The sequence below is a fragment of the Dendrobium catenatum genome, unplaced genomic scaffold (genome assembly GCF_001605985.2).
Source record: "Dendrobium catenatum unplaced genomic scaffold, ASM160598v2 original_scaffold_27042, whole genome shotgun sequence".
NCBI classification, from domain to species: domain Eukaryota; kingdom Viridiplantae; phylum Streptophyta; class Magnoliopsida; order Asparagales; family Orchidaceae; genus Dendrobium; species Dendrobium catenatum.
In genome coordinates, this window is record NW_021345501.1 from 1,005,255 (window position 1) to 1,031,417 (window position 26,163).

The window sequence follows — 26,163 nt, forward strand, 5'->3', positions numbered from 1 at the left end:
AGAAACTAGCTCCACTCCACATACCTTTTCAATTTTACGATCTAGGAAGTGCAATTATTACACCTAATAATGAGCTAAACTTCAGCTCAAGCATTTATGAGCTAGTACCAAGAAGATCCCAATTTTTTAGCTCAAAACCAGTGCAGCCAAAGCCCAACCCAAGAGCAGCCATGGCCCAAACCATGAAACAGCATGCAGCCCAAAGAACAAGATGACCCAATGTAGTGAAAGTTGCAAGTATAAACATTGAGTGGGTATTTGAGAATATTAAAAATATTATTATTTTATACATTGTTAACTCTCTTTAATGATAATAATAATAATAGTAATGTTAAGTTTGATTTATAGTTTGTATTTAAATATTGTATTATTACATGTCAAAACATTTGCGACGATAGAGAGATAGAATTTTAACATTCTATATTTTCATGAAGATTGACCACATAGTTTGGTGTTGGAGTAGCCATGCAATAATGATTAAAAGATTGTAGGTTGGTTACGTTGGTATACCAGTAGTTGGGTGATGGTGGTCAGAGGATCATGGTAGGGCGACAAAGGTTGGGGGATTGTAGTCTGGCTAAGGTAATCCAGAGGAGATGATGGTGGTCGGAGGGTTGTTGTTAGTAGTTGACGGAGGTCAAAGGATTATAGCCTACGAGCGATGGTGTCTGAAGACCATAGTCCAGCAATGATGGTTGAAAGTGGCAGGGCAACGGTAATCTAAGGACTACATTTGGCCGGTGACGGAGGTCAGGCGACTGTATTTGGCTAGTGATGGTGGTCGAAAGATCATAGATGGGCGTCATTGGTTGAAGGATCGTAGTTGTCAAGCGACGATGGTTGGAACATCATAGTCTGACAATGATGGTTGGAAGATCATATTTGTCGAGCGACGATGATTGGAAGATCATAATTAGTAGGTAATGACAGTTGAAAGATCATAGTCGGGGGCAATAGTGATTGAAAAAATCATATTAGGCCAGTGACGGTCCAATTATCGTAATTGGTTGACGACTGCGGTCAAAGGACTAAAGTCCGGTGATGTTGGTTTGAGCACTGTAGTTATTGGCTGGCAACAACCTCATGTTGATGTTAGGGTGGTGATGCTCAGGTGATGCTAAGTGATCCTTAGAGCCCCGTAGCTCTCTTGAATCTCAAACCAAACTTTAGGCTCCAGCTCCAAGCTCTTCCCTCCAACAACCTCTCTTTTAAAGGCCAGACAAGCATCAAAATGTGGTTGGGACGAAAATTCAAAACACTTCATGAACTACCCATATTGATTTCCTTTATCATAAAACGTTCATTTAGTATTTAAGCGTCTTAATGATGTTGAAATTAAATGATATTGGGTTTGTTGGATTTTTGTCGTCGTGATGCTCAATTCAACTATAAGCATGTTAGATTTGAAGATCATTTTATTATTAAAATAACATTTTTAATTTTTCAATTACGCATCAAGACCTTTATTTGGGGCTTGGATTGGACAGCTTTTTATATTTTTGGGTTCCCGGATGGTACTAAATTTTATTGTTGAAGTTTTCGATTAAAAAATGGCTCAAGATTCATGCCCAATTAAGGTAATTTTTATGATGTATCAATATTATTATTTTTTTTGTTATATAATGCATAATTAAAATAAAAATGTAAATATGTATGTAGATTTTATTTTAAAAATATATTTAATGAATCAGATTTTTAATGGAACATCTTAAATACTTTTTTGACATATAAGTAACTGAAATTGAGTTTTAAAACTGCTGCAACTATCGAATACATGCCACCTCTCTGAATTCCCCAGTCCCAACCACATGTTGCTGCTTATTTTGCTGTTTTCTATTACTTGATTCTTAACTTGTTTAATTTACCAAATACATCATTTTTTTTTAGAATTGGCATGTAATTCATATTTTTCTGATCTGGATACTTCTCTTTTTTTTAATGATGCTTAAGTAGTTACATTTTTTTTAACATCCAAGGCAAGTTTTCTTGCTACTATAGTACCTCGCTTAATGCCGTCTAAATTTTTTTCCCTTTTTTGTTTAAGTTTGCGTTTATATTTTTTGATAGAAGAAGTGCAAATGAAAAGGGCATTTGTGATAAAATTTATATGAATTAAAACTATGTACTTTCAAGATATTAATATAAACTACTTGTGTCAATTTTTTATACAGAAGCGTGATGCTCCTCCTGGTGAGAAGCCTGAGCCCGTAAGGACTCATCTCCGCAGCATGATAATAGTTCCAGAGATGATTGGAAGCATTATTGGAGTTTATAATGGAAAAACTTTCAATCAGGTTGAGATAAAGGTGTGTTTCTTGTTTAAAAATCCTCAATCAACACAATTAGAGTACTGGCAATGCATCTTTTCACCTTGCTATAGATCTAATTTATGCTGGATATCGATGTATTTTTTGGCTTCTTTTGGCCGCCAATACAAAAGCTTGTAGTTTTAGGACTTACTATAAACGTTGAAGGAGGCTCTTAGTTGTTTTGCCTTTTGTTTTCCTGGTATGATAATTTTCATGTTCCCTGGATTTTAGCATACTCGCAAGGCTGAGTAGCAACAACTGTTTAACTGCCCTCCATTCCTGTCATGTTTGACTTGAGCTGTAAATTTGAACGCTATGTTGTTTAAGCTTCTTTTTTTATTTTCTTATCTATGCTTGAACATGTTCCAAAATTTAAAAAAAATTCCAAAGTTGTTTATTACTATTTTTTTTAGTTTGAGTCATAATTGAGCTTTGAATATATTTAATATTAACAATTTAAACATATATGCATATTATTAGGGAAATGGATTTATGAGTTTCAGTTAAAATTTGTCACTGTTCATTAAGTATTATTTATATTATTTGGCTAAATTCAAACATTTATAAAAATGATTTTTAACTTTTTATGTTTGGCTATATTTTGAACTTGACTCTTAATAGGAAATAATGAAGAAAAATGATTTATGTAACTATTCTCACGTAGTGAAATAAAGACTTGATGTTATGTTGTTATTATTATTGTTGTATGTCGGGTTGTATTTTGATATTTATATGATACTTGTACAGTTGTACCTCAAAAAATATACACAATTTTCAAGAGCATATAATATAAGATAATTGATATAAGAAATTAGAATAAATTTTCATATAAATAATAAAATTTTTATTTGACTAATATTATTAATGTAGGACAACATGCATGAATCGGAAACTTGCACAAAATATGTTAGGAGCAATTCCAGATTTTAGTTATTTGTGATTAAAACAACAAGGTAAAACTCTTAAAGGGTCAACTCAGTAAAGCTAAGCCACACAAGAGAATGAGAATCAAAACACATAGGGAAACTAAGACATTGCATGCGAAATAGTTTCCAACTTAACCGAGACTTAACAATGAAATCTAATCACAAAGAAGTAACAAGCCTACGATTACTAATGGATGGCGATTAGTGGACACAATTTCTTGCTTGCACAACTCTCAACAAAGTAAGTAGAATTTGAAAAGTAAGTGAATCAAGGAAGAAGATCACCTTCTCGGAGAAATGACGTGATTCACTATAAACCTTCCGTAGCTTCTCTTCCCTAGCCTTGATCACAATGATTAGCAAGTGGTGGGTGACCTTCTCTTTGCATTCAACAATGTTTGGAATCAAGTTGAGGAAGGCAAGTTGAGAAGATCCATGCAATCTTAACCTTCGTAAGCAAAATCGGACTCAACTCCGGATCGATCATCCATCTCAAGTCAATGAGGGAGAGACACCTTGAGAGGGAGCGAAGAGAGAGAGGGAGTGGACGGTGGGAGAGGGTGGCCGGCGAGTGGTAAGGGGAAGGGAGACGGTTAGGGTTTAGAGGAGGCTAGGTTAGATGGAATAGAGAATGAGGTAAACTCCAAATCTGAAATTATTCTCAGATTTAATTAAAATGGGAAGGAAATTAAAAGGATTTGAAATTCAAATAGCATGACATTAATTCCCTTAATGAAGCATTAAAGGAGAGGGGCCCATTAAGGGGGCCGGCAGCATGTAGAGGGGATTGGGAGTGAGGGAAAAGGAGTTATGTGTTTCCTAATTCGCTTCGCCTAATTAATTATGAAAATCTCAAATCCGCTCAAATTCAAAATTTAAAAATTTGAAATCTCATTGAAAACTTTCCTAATTTGGCGGCGGGCAAATTTGAAAACTTCAACTTTGAATTTCAGAATTTGAAATTTGTGGAGAAGCAATAAGGGAACTAACAATTGGTGTAGAGGAGGATGGTGGGGAAAACAACAAGGGGGAGGCCGGCGGTCAAGGTGATGCCGACGGGATGAGGGGGCGGTGGATCTTGTTTATATTATTTGGCTAAATTCAAACATTTATAAAAATGATTTTTAACTTTTTATGTTTGGCTATATTTTGATCTTGACTCTTAATAGGAAATAATGAAGAAAAATGATTTATGTAACTATTCTCACGTAGTGGGATAAAGGCTCGATGTTATGTTGTTATTATTATTGTTGTATGTCGGTCTATATTTTGATATTTATATGATACTTGTACCTCAAATAATATACACAGTTTTCAAGAGCATATAATATAAATAATTGATATAAGAAATTAGACTAAATTTTCATATAAATAATAAAAATTTTATTTGACTAATATTATTGAGCTTTAACAAACAAGCATGCTTATGAACCTAAATGAACAAGTGGGGCATTGGACGAGGTTGTTCATTTCTATGTTTAATTTTTAAATTTTCATTCAAATTTATTCAATTACCTAAATAATTTAATATATAACTACTGATTTTTTCATGGAGTTTATTACTTCACTTACAGCTCTACATTTATCATATTTAAAAGCATCTTCTTTACTATACTCTTCTTTCCTGCATCCCTTTTTTTGGTTTAGCATTTCATTCAGCTTCTCATGATAATCTTCACTTATTATTTTTCAATCTATAAGCAGATGTTGCAAATCAAGGGATTATAGATAGATTTCTCTTGCAATTGACCTGTTTTGTATTTCTTTGTTCAGATTTTTCTTTGTTGATAATAAGTTTGAGCAATTTTATATATTGGTAATCTTAACTTTCGTAACAAATATTTAGAAATCTATGACTGGTATCTTTATGTTTATTTTTTTTATCAAATCTACCGAGTTTTTTCTTTTTGTGCTATGACAGCCTGAAATGATCGGTCACTATCTGGCTGAGTTCTCCATTTCCTACAAGCCTGTGAAGCATGGTAGGCCTGGTATTGGTGCAACCCACTCGTCCAGGTTCATTCCACTGAAGTAAAAGCGAGATCTGGAGCCTTTAGACTTCCTGAGCTGAGAGTTTCTGCTACTCTATTTTTCTTGTGGTTTAGAATTGCTCTATGGAACTGTTTTTCAAGCTAGTTATTTTTCACATGTCAGATAGATAATGCTTTTTGATTTGGTGTTTTGACAGAAGTTTAATCGAATTATGTATGGATTTATAAATTATTTTTTGTTTTTATTTTGATCAGTCAAATAAGTAGAACAGCTTAAGGCCAGTACTTTTCTGGTCAAGATTTATTAGTGAAAGGTTGGCGCTAGTTCAGTTTTGAAATGTTCAACCTGGCGAGTATTAGATACAAAAAGGCAACCATAAAGATGAGATATTCAGCGAGACATTCATTAGATAAAATTGTCATCACTTTTTTCTTCCTTTATAGTGAAGATGGCTATAGGGTTGTCAAAATCGGGTCACGGGTTGGGTTCGGGTTTAATCCCAAATTAACCCGGCATTGTTTGACCCGACTCAAACCTGACCCTTTTTTACAAATGGGTCTATTTCTCGGACCCGAACCCGACCCCGCATATTTTGTGGAGATTGCATGAGTCGCTTCTTTGGCTCCTTTGTTGAAGTTCGACTTCGCTCCTTTGATAACGATCGCTCGCTCGCTCGCTCGTTGCCTTGCTGTGAAGGTAACTTTTCTGGGTCATTTCGGGTCATTTCCGGGTTTCCAAGTCAACTTGAACCTGGCTCAGTTTTGCAAATGAGTTGGTTTTCCGGATCCGAACCTGAGCTGACCCGCTTCGGATTTGTGTCAACCTAAACCCGAAATTTTCGAGTTGGTTTCGGGTCTGGTCCAATATTGACACCCCTATATGGCTATAGCTGGCTGCGTGTAGAAGAAGACCCCAACCAAAGTTTCTGTATAGCAGATGGCTCCCACTTCTCCTTTTTTCTGAATGATGGTCTGCAAATTAATGATGTTTTGAGCTTGAGGAATGTTTTTTTGTTGATGGAACCTGCATATTTTGCCATCGTGCGCCTGAATCCACCATCCATGTGTTCTTTGAAAGCCATTTCTTACGAATCCAAATATTTCTCAGATGTCTGAACTGATTTCTAATGTAATGTCCCAGTGTACAAAGCTAGATAGGATTGTTTTCTATTATATTTAGAATGAGAACAACGAAATAAAATTTGGACGGACATCAATTCTCTTCTTCGAGTGACTTCCTAAGGCTACCAGCAGAGTCTTACATGAGGTCCTGGTTGGGTATCCATGTTTTACTTAGACGGGCTTCGTCCACCTGCACCCGCTCATGGTGACTTCCGGGATTTCGTATCCACCTATACCCACTCGCTTTCCATGTTTTTTGAATGCAGTCTGCCACGGATTGATGGCCTTGAAGTTTGTTGTCATGTGTTATGATGACAAACTTTCAAGTCGCATATCCAAATTTATCGTACTCGTATCGTGGTTAAGTGCTGCATAATACGTAGTGATGATTGCAGTAGTATTAAGATATACGGTGATTAGCAATGTAAATTGATTTATCCCTCGATGTTTAATACCCATCCATACCCACCCATACTCATTGGGTATGGGTGGGTACATGGGTGGGTATGGGTATAGATACCCAATGCAGGGCTCTGACTACCATAGCAGAGTAAATTATCAGGTGCAACATTTTCTCAACACTGCTTAAATTGATGTGCTGCAGATAAAGTAAAATTAATTATAGGTTCCATTAAAAAAATATCTTTAAAGGAAGAGATTGCATTAGAATAATAGATTGTGGAATTCTGGAGAGAGATTGCAAAGTTTACATCCATTTTGTACATAAAACCCCCGGGCAATCAGCTTATGAGGTTTTTAAACCTTCATAGTAGACTATCTAGCAAAACAAAGAACTCGAGAGAGCAACTTTTAAGCCATAAAAGCTCGTATCAATCTGCATTAGCCTCATGTGAAAAACAATTTTGTTAGCATTTTCTGTGGAGAAATGAAAGTGAAAATCTCATATAATTTTCTGATGGGAGTGTCATAAATAGTATTTTTTTTTATTAGATTTAAATAAGAATTTAACTCTTCATAATACATGACAAAAAATGATTCATATCATCGGCCTCATATAATGAGATAAAATATTACAGCAGCTCTGAACAGGCTCTTAGGTTTTGTTTGAGATACTTTCTTATTATTGTGTAAAATTAGTACAGAAAAATAAAATTTTAATATTATTGTAGAAAAAAAATGTGTATACATTTTTTTTAAATCAAGTAAAAAGTAGCGGTCAAATTTATAAATTGTGGTTGACGAAATTAGTTATTATTATAAAATTCAAGTTTATTCGAAGATTGATTACTGGAATATTAGTAATTTTTTAGGGTACAATTAGTTAATATAAAATTGGATGCGATGCCCTGCCTAAAACAATTTTTGCTGTCATTCAAGTTCGAAAAAAATGTAATCAGTTGCAGACAATGTGGTCTTCTTCTTTTTTTTTTTCAAAGTAAAAATGCTTCATTAGGCTCGATTAATGTTATTTTAAAACAAAATCACTAAATCAATCCTAAATTAGCGCCAAACCATCGAAGTTTCTTGCAGTTGCATTTCGAGCTTCCCAGTAGTTTAAGATGCCTTGTTGCTGGCTTGATAAAGGGTTATTTGGTTGGCTGAATGTGTTATATTTCAAATATTTTGGAGCTATTTGGATTAGCATAAAATTAATAATGATGATTATTATTATTATTATTTAGTTTGAAATAAAATAAATATAATTTAAAATTTAAAGTTGGGGGAGGTTGGTGATCAGTAATAGCAGTTGTGGTTGAATATGAGTCACTGATTGCAGATAGTGGTGTGTGGTGGTTGCAATATAAGGCAATGATGGAAGTCGGTGGTGGTAGCGACACTCAGAAGTGGGTGGCGGTTGCAATGGCGTTGAGTGACAGTAGCGGTAGTAGCGAAGGTGGCAGTGGGAGGCGATAATGGATATGAATTTATGTCATATTTGGAAATCGTACAAATCGGACGAATTCCAAATGCATCGAAATTCTTTGTTGCATTTATTTTATTTCAAAGAATACATCAATATTCTAAAAATTTCTACATTTTACTTCAAACTAAACAAACCCTAAAGCCAAGGTAAGCCTCTTTTTTTATCCTACCCTCGAGTGGCTATAGAGAAATGACGGGGACGTATTCGCAGTAGCCCTCAATAGCCAAAAAATGTTGATTGCAACAGAAAATTATGGGAAAAGTAGTAGAAAATGACCATGGGCACAATATATTATAAATAATTGTCAACTTGTCTAGAAAGGAATTCATAAATTTTGAAATATTCCGTTAGAATTTCTTCCTCCCTTAGAATTAAGGATAAGGAGAAAATCATGGTTCTCCCTCCTCAGAAGAATGGTAGTGTTAGATCTATTTATAAAACTTATTGACTCTTTCTGATATTATTATATTTTTCTTACAAAGTTAGTGATAAGAACAAGATTGGGCTGGGAGGTCGCCAGTGGCATTGGGATGAGAAAGCCGAGGTTTCCCATTTGCACAATTGTTTTCATAACAATAGGCATCGGAGATTCGATTTGGTGCTCAACTAAGACTTCGTTTTGGACTATTTTTTTACTGCTTTTTAAAACGGAGTTTTGGTACAATTTTTTTTATTTTTGTATTAAAACTCTGTTTTAGAAAGCAATAAAAAAGCAGTCCCAAACGAAGCCTAAGAGAGGATTGATAAGTAGAAGAGAGAAAGTTATATAAATAAAAGGGGGATTAAGGAAATATAGAGAGTGTGGAATGAGATGAGCAATTCATGTGCGAAAGAGATATGGAGTTGGGAAGATTAGAGAAAATGTTATTGATATTTTTGTTTCATTTGATTGAGCTAAATTTTAGAACATATATGAAAGTCAATACATCATCAATAATGTCCCTCAATACTTCTCTTGAGTAAGAAAGCACCACTTAAGATTACGAAAGGCTAAAAAAATCTACATCCACCACACATGACCCAAAAACCAAAAAAAAATTATTGCAATTGATTTGAGTGTTTTGCCTGTATCTTGTAAATAAAACCCTTTATAGCAAAGTAAATAGCTTCCAATAATCTTTACAATGAGCAATATTGTTTTACTATCTTTCAAATAAAGCATTGATGGCCTTCTATATGAAGACACTAAACTTTTACAAACAATATAGTGGCATTAAATATTGCTTCTATGTGTTTGATAATTTCCCTCAATTTTAGATCAAGATGTTGATGGGTGCTTGGGACTATGTGATAGCAGTTAAAATTTGAAGTGCATTTATGATGATTGAATATATTTATAGGGTGCACGTGTAATTAGTAACACCTGAGATTTTCTATGCCCCACATAAATAGCTACTCCTTTGTGCATGTAAGTGCCACGAGCATGACCATGATAGATTATTATTTTGCAAATAAACACAAACATTTTTTTTATTTGAACAAACTATATGATACTCAACAATGTTAATGGTAGAGTAATCATTTAATGAACATTGGAGCTCCACCTTTCATTGGGAAAATCATGTGTGCAAAGAGCTCATTTGGAATGAATTTTTCTCAACTTGATCATGCATAATTAGTGATACTATCAATTTTGCATCTACACCCCATTGTCATGTCATCTGACATTCAAGAATATAGTCGTTACTATATATGATATGATCATTTGCACTTTTATTAGCATGAATATGTTATTATACTAAATAATGCCCCCACACTCATTATTATTACTGTGAGTTGTACCATATATGCCATGATCATCATTGCTATCACTAAAATCATTGCAAAATGCAAAGTGTACTATTTCATATGCTTAGTCAATAGGCTAATATATGCATGTGACATTAGTGCTTGCTCAATTGTTCCTACCATAAAATATCATATGAGAACAAGGTAACTAATCATTTATGAAAGACTCTTGCTAATAAGATGTCAATCTTTGGGAAAACTATTGTGTGGATGCATTATCCATTCGCATCTAAGGACAAAAGAGTATGTCTATTGAAAGTAAAGGGAAAATGGATAATCATTAAATTTAAGAAATTTATTAAAACATTAAATTACTAATAAAACTAGTGTATCATTAAAAAAATTTGTGTGCATCATTAACGTAATTAATTCTTAAGTTCTGACGACCATATTGTCAAAGATGATTTTCGTATAAGCTAATATGTAATTCATTCAGTGTTGCATCCGTCATTTTAAATATGCTCAATTTTGACATATAATATCAATACTTGATATGTAGCATCCTTGAATACTACTTTATAGACTTCATCAATGTTGATATGCAGTGTAAAAAATCAACAATTACATGATTCTAATATGCTAGATTAACTAAAAATCATGAACTACCATGGTTTAATAGTTAAATATCTCACAATTTTTAAGTATTCAAATGTACCATATTTTGAAATTTGTATTAGATAGTTTCATCCACCAGTGTAGAAAGGTGTGAAGTTCTTGTCTACTCTTAATTTTCCTTAAAATAACATCAAATGTGTTGCATCTTAGCTAATAATAAAAATTCTATCTATGTCTTGAATGTAAAATATCAATAAAACTTAATAATAATATACTTCTTCATTGTCCACAATATTATTAACATCATTTTTACTAAGAGATAAAATTCATTAAAGTACAATATTAATTATATACATTTATTAAATATGTATCAATAATTTATAGTTTCAATGTCCAATATATTAGTTCATTATAAAAGTTAAAAATAATTTATATTTTTTTCAACATCTATAAACTTGTTCAAATAATGTAAAAACATACCTACAATCATGCAAAAAAAAAAAACCTACAATCATGCAAATAATAAAACATACATGTAATCACTTAAGGGGAGTCCTTGGCATCCTACTGAGATGGTGCATACTCTAGGCCGAGTATTTGGCCTACTTTGATTTGACCCTAAGCGTGTTGACCTCATTTTTATCATGAGGTCAACCAAACTCATTCAATCAAATCCAAAACCACATTCAAGTCCATAATTCAAAATTAAAATTTAAGGTCAAAGTCCCATGTCATATGGCCCTTTTTGAGTGATTTTTTCAATCACCTCAAAATCAAATCAAATGACAAAAATTCATGATCTATAAATTGCATATTGATTAGGCATAGGGTCAACCCTCCAAATTTGAGGCCAATCTGAGACATCTAACCTTGGAAACTCAGTCTAAATCCAAAGGCAACAAAACCTTCAAATATTTTACAACATATGTCATTGGACCTTCTACCTTACAAAATTTGACCTTGGGGCCTTCCTCAAAACTTTTGAATATGTCCATAATCCTTGTTATGACATATCAAATATAAAAATGCACTTTGGTGGACCCTGGTTGTGACCTAAAGTTTACCAAGGACCTAAATGAACAAAATGCCCCTTAAAGTTAAAATGAAATTTTATATAAACTTCAACATGACTCAATCAAACCAAGCCATGGAACCTCTTATAATGCATCCTAGACGTCATTAGGAGTGTATTGAACCCAAACCCAAATTTTGGTTTGACTAGGTTTGTGAGAGCTCGTTCATTTGATTTGCCTTCCAAGATCTGATTTTCCTCTCAGGATCGTCCTGGGACGATCAGTGCATGACAAAAGTCAGTGAGCAAGGGTTTTTATCGTCCAAGGAAATTAATTATCGTCCTGGACGATTGGATTTTGTTCATATCGTCCTGAACGATGTGGCGATCGGCCGGGCCAATCAGGTTTGTTTTAAAAGAAGATCAGCTTGATTTGATGAGAGAGAAAATCATTTTTTTTATAAAAAAAAATATCTGAGGAGAGAGAAGGAGAAGGAAAGCAAAGGAAAAGCTGGATTTCGGAGGCCGCGGAGATCTTTTCGTTCGTCGCCGCTGTTGGGAGAAGTGTTTATCTCGCAGTAAGGACTCCGAATCCTATTTCTGTTTTCGAAGATGTTGAGTTTTGATAATTTTGTGCTCAGATTTGTGTTTTCGTTACCGAAAAGCGCGCACCGCTTTGTATTGACGAAAGTTTCACCGCACAACTTTTGGTATGTTATTTATATAGTATTTCTGCACGTTTTAATTATTTTTTTGAGAATTTTGACCAGTTAGTTTTGATTCAGCGGTGTTTTATGTTGACTGTAAATTTATATGATGTCGGAAATTGTTTGAGCAGTAGAATAAAAGTCTTATATTGTTGTTGTGCACGTTCTGTATTAATTTGATAATTTCTGATTTTAGGAATTTTGTGTAAATTCCGTATACTGCCGTTATGCCGCTGAGTTTTCGTACGATTTCCGATTTTCTGAAATTGATTATTTGAATGCATACGATTGTGACTATCTGATTATTGTTACTGAAAGACAAGTAAAGACTGGTTGAACCGTTGGTTGGAGATCGACTTGACCTGTACAGGATGGTGGGCCGACGGGCTTTCCTTTAAAAAGGGTCTGGTGTTATCCTCTATTGATCATTGATATAACGATTGTGAGTCATAAGGATATTACTATGCCGACGGGCAGCCGACAGGCACAGAGTGACGACTCTTATTGAACCAACGGATAGATATCTACAATAGCACTATGGATTTCTACAACAGCATTATGGATTATCGACTTGAAAAACGCCTTAATAGCCAGCGATGTACTTGTTCAGTAAGACTATTGTATTGAAGTGCATGTGTGCGGTTTTGACATATTGATCTCGTGATGGATTTATTGATTTATTGATTTTGGATTGCTTTACGGACGGATTTACGGATTTATTGTTACTGTACGATTTCATTGATATTCGCATTGTTCCACTGTTCATTGATTCATTGATCATTGATATTGATACTGATATGGATATTGATATTACATTGACTTATTGATACTATGGACATGGATACTATTGATTCATTGATAATGATTCATTGCTATTGACTCATTGATACTATTGTTTTATTGATACACCATATTGAACTGTTGCATGTAATTCATTGATTGATATGGAATAGGTTTTACTGTGTTGATTTGATTTCAATCGTTCTTACGACGTATTGATTGATTTTGACCAGAGATGATTGATTTGATCGATTTTATTGATATTATCGAGACGATGATTTTCTTCTATTGATTTGATTGGATTCTTGCGAGAAGTATTGTATTTATTGGTTTATTGAGCTTTATGGATTTCTTCCTACTGTTTATTGATTCTCCTATTGTTGACTATGGATTTTATCGATTGTGCATTGACTACTGATTTTCGTATCTGCATTGATTCATTGATCATGTGCAATTGACTGTTATGGACTCGACTGATTGACATGCATATTGCTTTTACCGTGCTTTGATTTCAGTTATAGGTATTAGGTGACCTGCTGGGCTTTTTGAAGCTCATTATATGTGGTTAACAATTTCAGGTCCGAGCGTGGGAGCAGGAATGGAGATTGACCGAGACTGTCAGTTCGAATCCTTTCACTATGAATGCCTGGGGCGTCACAGTATAGTTAAACCGGGGATGGGGATGTTCATGCTTCACATAGATCATAATATTTTATACCGTTATTGGTGTCAGGCATATGATCAATGGCTTCTAGAATACAATAAAATGCTGATGCGATGTTATAAATATGGAAAGAAAAATGATTTTTCTAAATGGACAAGATTTACAGCAAGTTCAACAAGAATTTTATCATACACAAACACAGCTCCAAGCTTATGTGCAATATCTACTTAGGAATATATAACATAATGTGGATGCACTTGTTTACTTTTTTTGAGATCTATATAGAGTTAGCTATGTATTGATAAGTAGGGTTATGCTCCTAGATATTATGTTAGTTTTTAATATTATTTTTTTATAATAACGTTAATTTGTAATGACAAAAGAGAGAAGGTGGTAGCAAGAGAAAGTGAAGTTTGGAACACATATTTCAATCCATCCACAACCAGCTTGGGGAGTCTTCTTCAAAGTTTGAAGAAGAAATTACCAGGAGAAAAGCAAGACCAAAATCCTTAAAATCCATCCATTGGTTGGTGAGATATCTCAACATTTAGCTAGTATTTCAATTTGAAACTACTCAAAATCTACAATGCATGGAGCATCCAAAACTCTAAGCATTGGAAGATTAGGATACCATGAGCAAATGCTTCAAATTTCATAGAATTTCATTGGGTATTTTAAAACTAATGAACAAATAAAATTTCAGTTCATTTTGAACTAAAATAAAGTCGGTTAATCAGAGCTGTCCGATTGTGCATTTAGCGCGATTAGACAACCCATGATCATCCACGTCACCATCCATAATCGTGTGATTTACTAGGGTTTCGAACCCTAATCGATTAGAGCCGCCCGCTTCATAGCATTTCTATAATCCTTATTCAAAAAATTAAGCCATGTTGTTTAGTATAGACTATGCCTATGTAAACGCTTGATCTTGTACTTTATTTGTAATTCAATAATGAAGAAAAGAAGAATCTTTATATTACTTGCTATGGAGTTAATTTTACAACTGAGCTATACTTCATGGTTTTTTTTTTTTTCACTTTTTGGATTTTCAATATAAATAAATTGTCTGATACTACTACTTTTATATGTACTTATCGAATATTTCTATACGTATTAATTTTAAGTTTAAAAATAATCGTTTAAAAAATTTCCGCATATTGAAAGTTAAAACGGAACATTTCGAGCATTCGTTGGTTTCCCTCCCAAACAATGTTTCTATTATTAAAACCTCACATCTTACGAAGTGCGACTGCGTTCATCGTTAGATAGCATTTCTTAGCGTTCTTCCCAAAGAGCTAGAAGAATCGCCCAGCATCTTACCTTGGCATTCAAGGTTTCCATGGGGACTTGCCCTGCTGAGGCGGTGGAGTCAGCCGGTGCGTCGCCGCATAGGAAGCCACGTCTCTTCATCACGCAGATGGTTCTCCGCAACTTTAAGTCATACGCTGGCGAGCAGTGGATCGGGCCCTTCGACAAGGTTTTTCTGTTTTCCCCAAACCCTAGACTTCATCCAGCAGTTCATTCCCCCAATTTCCTGGATTTTACTTCTTTGAGTTATTTTAGGTATTGGATGGATGCTTGCAAAAACCCTAGAGTCCGACATTAAATGTAAAAAGGCCTCTCTTTGGCTCTCTTACTTAATTCCCTCTCAGCACAAGTAATATGATTTTTTTACAGATGATAGGTAGCTGTTTCCTGTAACTTGCAAATTTTGTCGTCTGATGGGGGAAAAAAACATTCCTTTGGGTTAACAAGTTTTCTGCTTGAGCCGTGTCCTTGTTTTCTGTATGTCATTGGATGTTTTTTCTGTATGATTTTTATTTTGCTTGTTCGATGATCAAAATTCGTGCAGTACAACTTTCTGTACTGTTTAGGATATTGAGTGATTTGGCATGCAGTTGGACATATAAACTTCAGGAGTGCAATTTTTGCGTTCTTGTGCCGGATTACCTTCTTTGTTTAAAAAATGAGCAGCTTTTTTTTTCTTGACAGAGTTTTTCAGCGGTGGTTGGGCCTAATGGTAGCGGGAAGAGTAATGTCATCGATGCTATGCTCTTTGTGTTTGGCAAGCGGGCAAAGCAGGTAAAATTTTGCTCCATGTTAATATCCCTTGATTTATTGTTTGTGAAACTTTACACCTTCATTTTGAATCGCTGCATTTGGTAAATTTTCCTCGATGGAATGAAAGTATGTTATGTTAGCTCCAAATGAATGCGGAAATATTTAAATTGCCTGTTTAATGTTTTAAGTAATTTCATCAAACTGCATGCACTCGTTATACTGCAATCGTTCTGGTTGTTCATTGTGCTTTTGCTCTTTTACATAGATGCGTCTGAACAAAGTATCGGAGTTGATACATAATTCCAGCAACCACCAAAACGTTGATAGTGCCGGGGTTTCGGTGTATTTTCAAGAAATTGTTGATCAGGTAATGCTTTAATGATTTAAGTGATTGTTTAAGATTTTCATGATATTTATATGTAATGTTTTTCAGGATGATGGATCTTTTGACGTTGTTGAAGGCAGTAACTTTTTCATTAGCAGAGTGGCATTCCGGGACAATTCATCAAAGTACTATATTAATGACCGTGGTAGTAATTTCACTGAGGTTACAAAGAAGTTGAAAGAAAAAGGAGTAGACCTTGATAATAACCGTTTTTTAATTCTTCAGGTATGCCTAGGGTTATCTTGAAATATTTTTTCAATTTTCAGCTTCTTTACATCTTATCTGGGACTTCACATCCATAATTGCAAAATTCTTTAATGGTTGAAGTTTTTAAAAACTTTAATCAGGCCAACTTTTTGGTTTTGGAGGTTGACATGTACTTGGTTTATGGAGTTTCATATCATCAATCACCACTTGCACTTCATGCCTTGCAATCTATTTGGTCTTGTGTCTACCTGTTTTCATTGTAGGGTGAGGTTGAGCAAATCTCTCTAATGAAGCCCAAGTCACAAGGACCCCATGACGAGGGATTCTTGGAATATCTTGAAGACATCATAGGAACTAATCAATATGTGGAAAGGATTGAATCAGCATATAAAGAGTGAGTTGAACTTTAAGTTTTCTAGTTTGTTTATCTTAACACTATTATTAGAATTTTTACTGTTCAATATTCTCTATATCCATATATAGTGCTTATGAGAACAAGCTAGTCTTAAATGTAGATTTAACTAAGAGTTGTATACTTCGTCACTTATTGAAGAAGTCTATTGTTTAAATGGATTTTTTAACTATTGCAACTTTCGGTTATAGTTATTGCGCAGTACATTTTATTGATTATAATCTGTAGTAGCAAAGGAGATTCAAGTCTTTTTCCAACTACTTCAAATGTATTTCTATAGTATCTAGTTGTCTTTGATAAAATATGTTGTATAAGATCACAAAAAGGCTAACAAGTTATGTTTATTTAAATTCGCAGCCCATTTGCATTGAAACATGTGTAAATATTTTTTTTAATATTTATATATATATTTATACTACATTAAAAAAATATAATATCATAACTAGAAAATTATATGAGTACAATAAGAGCAATATCATGTTATGAGGAAAAAAAGAAAGAAAAAAACCATGATTGTCAAGGATGAGAAAATTTTGGATCTTGAAAACTACAAAAAAAAAGAAACACTGCCGTTGCCTGGTCCCAAATCCATGATGAGAAAAGTGGAGTGTTGCCTTAGATAGTCGTCAGCCAGTATAAAACTTGTTGAATAATCATGACATGAATCCTTTAAATTTATTGAAATGTATCTTGCTTTAAGTCTTGTGAATATAGGGGAATGTTGATAAAATTTTTTAATGATTTCTTCCTTGTTTGATAAATAGGATATGGAACTTTCTATTCACTAGAGTATTAGCACTCTAAATTCTCTCATATGAATTAAAATGTTGTTGAGAATCATGATCATCGATGCCTTCACAAATTGGTGGGAGATGAGGTATTTCAATGATAGGCATATTGGTATTTTTTATTTTGCTTGTAAATGATCTAGTGAAAAACATTGTAGGATCAGTAGGGTATGGTACAACAACCTCTAATTCAAAGTAGTGTCTAAAATTGGTTCCAAGTTATGAGTTTTGTCACGACCCAGCCCGGCTAGCCCGAATATAACGAGGCGGGAACAGTCGGTCGTACGAAAAATACGTATAAACCATAATCAATTTCATTTTAACCTTTATAACATAACATAAATATCATCTATTAATATGAAAGAGTCACTAAAAAACATCAAATTAAAGTATTCCAAGTTTGTTTCTTCTCATATAAAAACTAAAAACATAAACTGCAACACAATTACATAAACTCCAATAAACTGTTCAGACACAGGTACAAACCACTGAACTCAAAATCAACAGAAAACATAAAATCCTTTCTTCCTGAGGCCCTCTACGACTGTAGGTATATTGTCGTCTCGTAGTCATCACATCTTAATAATATCTTCTGAAAAATATTTCCAATAATAAGATGAGCCAACGCTTAGCAAGTAAAAAACATTTATCTTAAATTCATGAAATATTTTTCTTTTCTTTCTTAAACATACCATTAAGCATCAAAATGAAACAATAAAGGATCATAATAAACATTCATGGGTATGATTTCATAAAACATTTTCATAATCATTGCATAAAACATTTCCTTAAATCCTTTTTTCTTTCTTTTTCATAAACTTTCCTTTAACTTAAATCTTTTCATTAAATGCATAAATTTCATAATCATAATATGATAATCACCCGTCCCGGAAGTACCAGAGTTTTGTACTGATCATTTACAATCTTTTGACCATTTTCTTTACCATTGGCTCCGAAGAACCCCATTACCATTTGACTTTTGCAAGCCCTTTTACCATTTGGCTTCGTAGAACCTCATTACCATTTTGGCACTTCCGGATCAACATACACATGCACTTTATAATAACTATATTCATCAAGGGATTAAAAACTATTCAATACATCATATGATATTTAATGATTTTTGGGTAATAAACTTCTGTATCTCATATGTATGAAATTGTTTAATTTGCTTTAACATTCTAAATAACATGCCATATGTATAAACAATAATTGTAAAACTAAAGCAATAATAGAAAATTCATGAACATTAACATGTAACATTTTAAAAGTGCAGAAATATTTAATTAAATTTCATAAATTCAATTTAAATGTAATTCATCTATCTTGCAAGTAGCGAACAACCACCACAACGCAACACGACGTTGTTTAACCACTTGTTGTCTCCTTAATCCACACCTAAAGATAATTATAATTGAACTAAGCATACATCAGAATTATTTTCAATAATTAAAATAATTAATTTTATAATTTCGGAATTATTTAAAATATTAAATTTTGGAAACCCTAAATCTTAAATTTCACTCAAATCTTTATTTCAAAATTATCCCTAAACATAATTTATTAATTATATTATTAATTTTCGGATTAAATTAATTAGGGAAATTAAGAAAATGAAAATTATTATAAAACTCAAAAAGTCAAAATTTTGTTTTAAATACATTCCTAAGGCCTTTAGAAACAACTTTTATAAAAGCACTTTAAAGAAATTAAAATTTTTGTAAAAAACCCTAACTTTCCGATTTCCAAAAATTCCTCAAAAAAACTTCATTTTCAATTTTTCACCATTAAATTACTTCCCTAATCCTTCCTTAAAGGGTTCATAAAGAAATTTTGTGAGAAAACGAGAATTTGGAAAATTTCTAGGAAGTTCTTTTCCAAATTACTTGAAATCTAGAGAGATTTGTTTTAAAATAATCGTACCTTAAGACTCTCATCATCGTCTTCTTTGATTTGCACTAAATTCTTCGCCGGAAAATGGCCGTTGGAGCCACCCCCGCCGAGCCCGCGGTCCACCCGTTCCTCTTGTTCTGCTCGGTTTGGCTGATGCATGCGAAAGGGAAATGAGGGAGAGGTTTTCAGTTTGCCTATTTAGAGAAATTGGAATTTGCCAAATGACTTAATTGCCCTTAAACAAATCCGGCCTTCTATTCGCTTAGGGATAAAATATGTATTATGAGACTTTGATTAATTTTAATTTCTAAAATAAGCAAGATTAGGTATATGTTTAGGAATTTATAAAATTATTTTCGTCGAATTTCATTAACTTTAATTTTACACTTAAGTCTCGTTGCGATGCATCGAAAAGTGTGCGACGATCTACGATCGTCTTTTTCAGTTTTTATAAGTTTAGACATGATGTGATCCTTTGTTTGTTGGTATCTTGGGATTTAAGTATTTTGCAATTTGCACATATTATTTATAAGAATGGAGATATCTACATGTAGGGGTGTCAATTTCGGGTCACGGGTCGGATTCGGGTCTAATCTGAAATTGACCCGGCACTATTCGAGTCAACCCGAACCAGACCCATTTTTGAAAACAGGTCGGTTTTCCGGACCCGAACCCGATCCGCTTCGGGTTTGGGTCAACCCGACATGACCCGTTTCCAACAAAAAATTGCTTGTTTTCGGGTAAAAAAGGGGTCAATCTCCTCTTTTTCGGGTAAAAAATGGGTCAATCTCGGGTTGTCGGGTCAAAATTTGATTTTTGGGTCAAAATCGGGTCAATTTCGGGTCAAAGGGTTTACCCGAACCCGACCCAATTTTGAAACGGGTCGAAATGTTGAACCCAAAACCGACCTGTTTCGGGTTCGGGTTGACCCTAACACGAAATTTTCAGGTCGGGTTCGAGTCGGGTTTTTGGGTCGTGTCAAATATTGACACCCCTATCTACAAGGATATAACTTATATATTTGATGTTTGTTGGTTAACATAGAGAAGTGCTTTAGTAATACACTATTTTGTAAAAGAATATCATGTAGACATAAAGGTATATTTAATAAAACTATAATTGTACAAACTATGTTTTATGCATTTGAGTGTTGCGAAGTAAGAAGTGATTAGTAAAATAGATTAGTGTGCAAAAATAAGAATTTTTACATGAGTGCATGATTTTTTTGTAATAATAGTTAAATAAAATTTATCTTTGTGGGATGGTTGGAGTAGCATCCATTCATGATAAGATAATGAAAAATAGAGTTAGATGATTTGGAAATGTGGAATAAAGGCAGAAGGGTTTAAAAAAACGTTGATAGAGGAGATTAATTTTGAAAGATTTGGAATAAATAGGATGGGCCATGGTTGGAATAGTATCTATTGATCATAAGATTATGAAATATAGAGTCAAGTGATTTGTAAATTTGCAATAAAGGCAGAAGATTAAAAAAAAGGTTGATAGATGAGATTACTTTTGAAAGATTTGGAATAAATATGATAGGCCAAAGTTAAGACAAGAAGAATATGTGAAAAATGATTTGTGTAAATATGTTAACAAGTTGTACAATATATTGAGAAGGATGAATGAAAGGGAGGATTCATGATGATAACTTCATTAGTTTGGCTAAATCTAATAATGATTGATGAATATAGTGATTTGATCATGAAAACTCATTATATATTATGTTTTCATAGAATTCTCAAATTAAGTTTTTACCATCTACACCAGTAGGGGCATTGTCTAGTGGGAGCTCTGATGAAAATGTTTTATAGCAGCAAACATAATGTGAATTTTTTTTTATACTTTGAGGTATCGGGAATGCCCCAGAAGCTGTCATGACCTGGCTTGGAGACTCGAATTAATGAGACGGGAACGAACAGGCGGACAATTAATATATTTTTTTCGCAATTACATATAATAGTAATAACTAATATTCCTCAAACACTAAAGAACCACTAACACTTCTTGTACATTTAATATGCATTTAAACATAACACATTTTACCTGCTTTCATTTGAACGCCGTTTTTTGTACATAAAATCCTTTCTTTCAATCATTTATACTTATCAAGAGACCTACTTGAAGAAGTTAATTTAATAAAGTGAGCTTACGAAGTAAAGTCAGTTGATATTCACCATTTCATAAACAACAGTTAGTCATATAAAATAAACATACAACTTTCTTAGTAAGTAACATATGCATTTTCTTTCATATACCATAAGTTTTATAATTTATTCTTCACATAAATTAATTCATATTCTAGTTCATTTGTCCATTTCCACTTAACATTCCTTTCTTTTTCATTTGATATTTAATCTATTTCCATTTCCATTAATATATGAGCATTGTCTAAATGTACCAATAAAGATACAACCATTTTCATTTTCATTTTCATTTCCTTTCAGCGCGCATGTATACATTGCGTCCCCAGCTAGTACCATAAGAGGGTGAACTCTTGTAATTTTTGCATGCATATTCCTTTTTCTTTTTATACTTTCCATTTGTATATTGTAATTTCCTTATTTGTTTCATGAAATTTTAAACATATGTATCATTCATATATATATATATATATATATTAGATCACTTTATATCTTTAATGCTTAGCTTTCATCATTATAAACATGATAGATTTCAAACATAATAATTGAATAATTTAATAAAACATTGTATTTAAAATTTTAATAAAATAAAGTAATGTAAACAACAATAATTAAATTGTCATGGTCTCATCCACTTCCTCATCTCTGCAACACTTAACTTAATATTATGCTTCTCTTTTAATGGCCAATATTTTGCACCATAAAGCATTTGAAGTTAACTATGTAAAGATAAAATAGGACATCCATACAATTTCTTGTTTCTTGCTTGGTACTAGATATATTTCTAGGTGGTACTAAGTAACCTAAAGCTATTTTCGTAAGGTCTATTGAAGTCAAGTTGTTGTCTTTACTTTGTTTGATAAATTTCTCCCTCTATTAAGTTTTTAAAATGGATGAGTCCATGTTGAAAATGTTACCTCTCTTGAGGCCTGGATTGGAGCAGGGCGTTTTTGATCTCATGGTTCTCTATACATATTTCCTTGCTAATTACACAGAGCGCATTACATACATTGGTTACCCCAATCATTCCCTTTATATTTATGAGCAATAATTTTAAGAAAATTGTTTACATTTTTGGACTACTGATAACCTGTGTCTTTTATTGTATTTATAGCGTGTTTAGTCAATCCATTTTTTAATATCCATGAAAAATTATGCTACTGCAGATTAGAGTCCCTAAACGAAAAGCGATCCGCAGCAGTTCAGATGGTAAAGCTTGCTGAGAAAGAGAAAGACAGCTTAGAGGTGCATATATATTTTCGTAAATGCTTTTGTGCTGTTCTATATATAAAGGAACTTATTATTGAGTTAATATTTTTTTTCCTTAGAGCGCAAAAAATGAAGCTGAAGCCTATATGCTGAAGGAACTGAGACTTTTGAAGTACAGGGAGAATGCAACTAAGCTTGCTTTTGAGGATGCTAATGCCCATGTCACTGAATTGAAGCAGAATGTCATAACATTAGAGGAAAATCTCACAACTGAAAGGTTATCATTAATTTAGAGCTAATTGTTTTTATTGTCTCAATTAAATGAAATGCTAAGAGCTTTATTTCAGAGAGAAGATTCAACACGACTTGAAGATATTGAAGGAACTAGAGAGTGTTTACAACAAGCATTTGAAAACACAGGAGGTAATATTTCAGCATCCTTTTATAGTTATGCACTCGCTTGTTATTTGAGGCCATTCAGAATCAATGTTGTTTTGCTCATGCATGGCTCAAATATAAAGGAAATTGTCAGCGTATGTTAATGTTGAGTTTCACAAGCACAGATTTATTTGTTAAAAAATTTCTTATGCACTTTTATTCTATACTTAACCTTTGTAACAGAGGCCAGCATACTCTTTATTTTGTCTTTGGGCATGTTGATTACGGGATAAATACTTATGTTGATGTTCCTGCATGCATCATGTGGGTGAACTGATTATTAAGGAGGTAAATGAGGCGAACATGAATAAACTCGCTTCTAAACTATTGAGTAAAATATAAACACCCTTAAGTTTGTTAACAAGTTGAAAAATCATGCTCATGTTATGCATAGTAAAAGCAGAGATGGCAGTGCATAATAATTCTTTTTGTTGCAAGTTGAAATACTTTGTAATATGATTTTTAAGGTAGAGAAAAAGAGCTAGATGAGGGGGTTGGATGTTGATTGAAAGATAGGTGCTCGATTGTTTTGTTAAGAGAGTAAATGCTGATGGAAGACAATAGGAGAGAGAATTCTTTGGAAAGGGGAGATTATGTTAAAGAGAGAAAGTTAAACAGAGAGAGCAATCATTAGAGAAAGAGGGCCGAGTATTGGGCTTGGAGTTTTACTCTAAGAGATGGAGAGATGCCGTGTAGAGCAGTTTAGGACACATTTTCTTGGGTACAACTATAGATAACAGGCTTATGCGACAAGAAATAGAGTTTGGTAGCTAACTTGTTGTATTTTTTTTTTTTTTTGGGGGGGGGGTTGGTTAGATGGGATTGTGTCGAGTTTTGCTTGATAAGACGATTGGAGTCAACCTAAGCCTAGGATCCTAGGGGTAGTATCTCGAACCTAAAAATAATGGAATGCAAGGGACTTACAAATCTACACCTCACATGAGCTTAAATCAGCCCGATCTATGGGCTTACAACACTGCCTAGAAAGGACCGCCAGCTAACCCACTTAAACGTTTTTATAACCATATAGTTCGGTCTCAATACATATGCAATATAGTTAAGACTGTTTTGATTTAGAAGGCATGACTTAGAACTTGACTTTTGGGTTAAAATGCCAAACCATGTGGGCATGCAAATGTTGACTTATTGAATGCAGATTTTTGTTATGTGGTTCTTATGTGAGGGCTTTTACATGTGACTCACTGGGTTATGCATGATCGTTTCATGTTTTATTGAAAAATGTGGTTTGTTTAAGTAAGTCATGCGCTTTTTTTGGTAAAAAAGAATGCATATTATCTTATGGTTTATTTTTTTATTTAGATCTTTTAATTAGTAGAAATTTTAATTTTATCCTAAAGCCTACTGTATAACACATGTCTAGGCGGCCCCTAAGCAAAAGCAAGTGAATGGACTTAGAAAAAACATGAATTTCTAATGTGCACTGAGTAAACAAACAAATTTGTGTATATATACATAAAATAAACCAACAGGAAAGTAAAATAATGTCTAAATTATTACAATTATGAGTGGCAGTTGAGTTGCTTGCCTTATGCAACTCAGTTACATTTTCTTTTACAGATTTAGCCTGTGGGTCTTCAAGCTTTGGATTTTAGATGCATCAAGGGCTTCACCTAGGGGGTTCTCCTTCTAGTTCATCTCTCATTTAACTAGGGGTGTCAAAATGGGTTTTTTTTGGGTCCAACCCGAAATTGACCAGCCCTCTATTGATCCAACAAGAACCTAACCCGATTATATAAATTGGTCAAAAATTTAAACCCGAACCTGACCTGCCCCAAATCTAGGTCGACCCAACACGTAGGCCCGGGAGAGCGAGTACAGAGTAGGTGAGTACGATGCGGGGTGTGGGGGCGAGGTGAGGGCAGACCACGAGTGAGCTGGGCGACCCTGACATGCGAGCATGACGCATTGACAGGACGTGGTGCGAGCAACAGGCTGAACACGTGGGTCTGCCACATGCAACTCGCAACGCGGTGTGGGTAGGGTCTGCCACTTTCATCGCCGATGGTGCGGCTTGTATGGAACTGTGGGTGGGAGTGGCGAGTTCGGACGAGACAGGTCAAATTTAGGTTATCTCAAACATGTCAAAATTTGGAACCCGAACCCAACTCGTTTGTTAAATGGGTTGACCTGAACTCGGATTTTTTGGTTCGGGTTTAAGTCATGTTATTTGGGCTGGGTTAATAATTGACACCCCTACTTGGTACTGTATCCCACTTGTCTACAACGCTTTTTAAGTCATAAAATATATTTAAAAAATGAAAAGACTCAAACTCGCAAAACAGGGGGATTTGGAAGCATGTAAATATAAGTAAAAGAAAACATCTTAGAGTTGCCTAACACTTAAAGTTCCAAGTCTTTTTTCTATCCAATTGGCCATTCTTCCTTGGGGGATTTTAAGCACCTACTGCAAGCAAATAACATTTGATAATCATGTCTTTTATTTACCCCATTTTGGATATGACCACTTGCAAAAAATATATATATCTCTATCATAACCACTTAAGGATAAATATGATAGACCGGTTCACCCTGTATCGGCTCAGGAGCCGGCCCAGCGGCCGACTTAATGCTATAGAAGGCAGAACGGTCCGCCCCCTTTGATTTGCTGCCCACGTGTGGGGCCCACTTGGAACAATTGAGGAAGGAGGATTGGGTGGTTAGGGAGAGAGGGAATTTTTGAATGAGGGAGAATTGAATTAGGAAACTAATTGTATTAATAAAGGGATTTGTTCTAGGGTTAGGTTTTATGCTTCTGTTTTGTTTCTCTTGAAGTTTCTTTGGCGTCTTGGGCTCTAGGCACCTTGTTTAGAGATTTGGGAGACAACGATCCTCCTCTCGAATTGAGGATCAATTGTATCTT

At 34.0% G+C, this 26,163-nt stretch overlaps 2 protein-coding genes across 2 annotated transcripts in view; both read left to right on the plus strand.

Annotated features, from left to right (window-relative positions):
• The first annotated feature begins 2,105 nt into the window (after nt 1–2,105).
• Nucleotides 2,106–5,524, plus strand: LOC110112868 (40S ribosomal protein S15-like). Its single transcript, XM_020845248.1, has 2 exons — nt 2,106–2,306; nt 5,157–5,524. The coding sequence occupies exons 1-2, from the start codon at nt 2,121–2,123 to the stop codon at nt 5,268–5,270; spliced, it is 300 nt and encodes a 99-aa protein (XP_020700907.1). The 5' UTR covers nt 2,106–2,120; the 3' UTR covers nt 5,271–5,524.
• Nucleotides 5,525–14,919: 9,395 nt separating this feature from the next.
• The window catches only part of LOC110112841 (structural maintenance of chromosomes protein 4), a gene marked incomplete at its 3' end in the record, with an annotated part of 37,795 nt that continues 26,551 nt past the window's right edge, over nt 14,920–26,163 (plus strand). Inside the window, 8 exon segments of the mRNA XM_020845188.2 lie at nt 14,920–15,219; nt 15,735–15,824; nt 16,069–16,170; nt 16,237–16,413; nt 16,659–16,789; nt 22,802–22,880; nt 22,964–23,121; nt 23,192–23,267. Of these exon segments, the coding sequence (XP_020700847.1) occupies nt 15,082–15,219; nt 15,735–15,824; nt 16,069–16,170; nt 16,237–16,413; nt 16,659–16,789; nt 22,802–22,880; nt 22,964–23,121; nt 23,192–23,267 (951 nt within the window).

What these genes read in the sequence shown, in the direction of transcription:
- LOC110112868 (XM_020845248.1), top strand. Translation starts at nt 2,121, where the DNA reads ATGTACTTTCAAGATATTAATATAAACTACTTGTGTCAATTTTTTATA. An exon ending in TCAATCAGGTTGAGATAAAG is followed by an intron (nt 2,307 to 5,156) that starts GTGTGTTTCTTG and finishes GTGCTATGACAG; the next exon opens with CCTGAAATGATCGGTCACTA.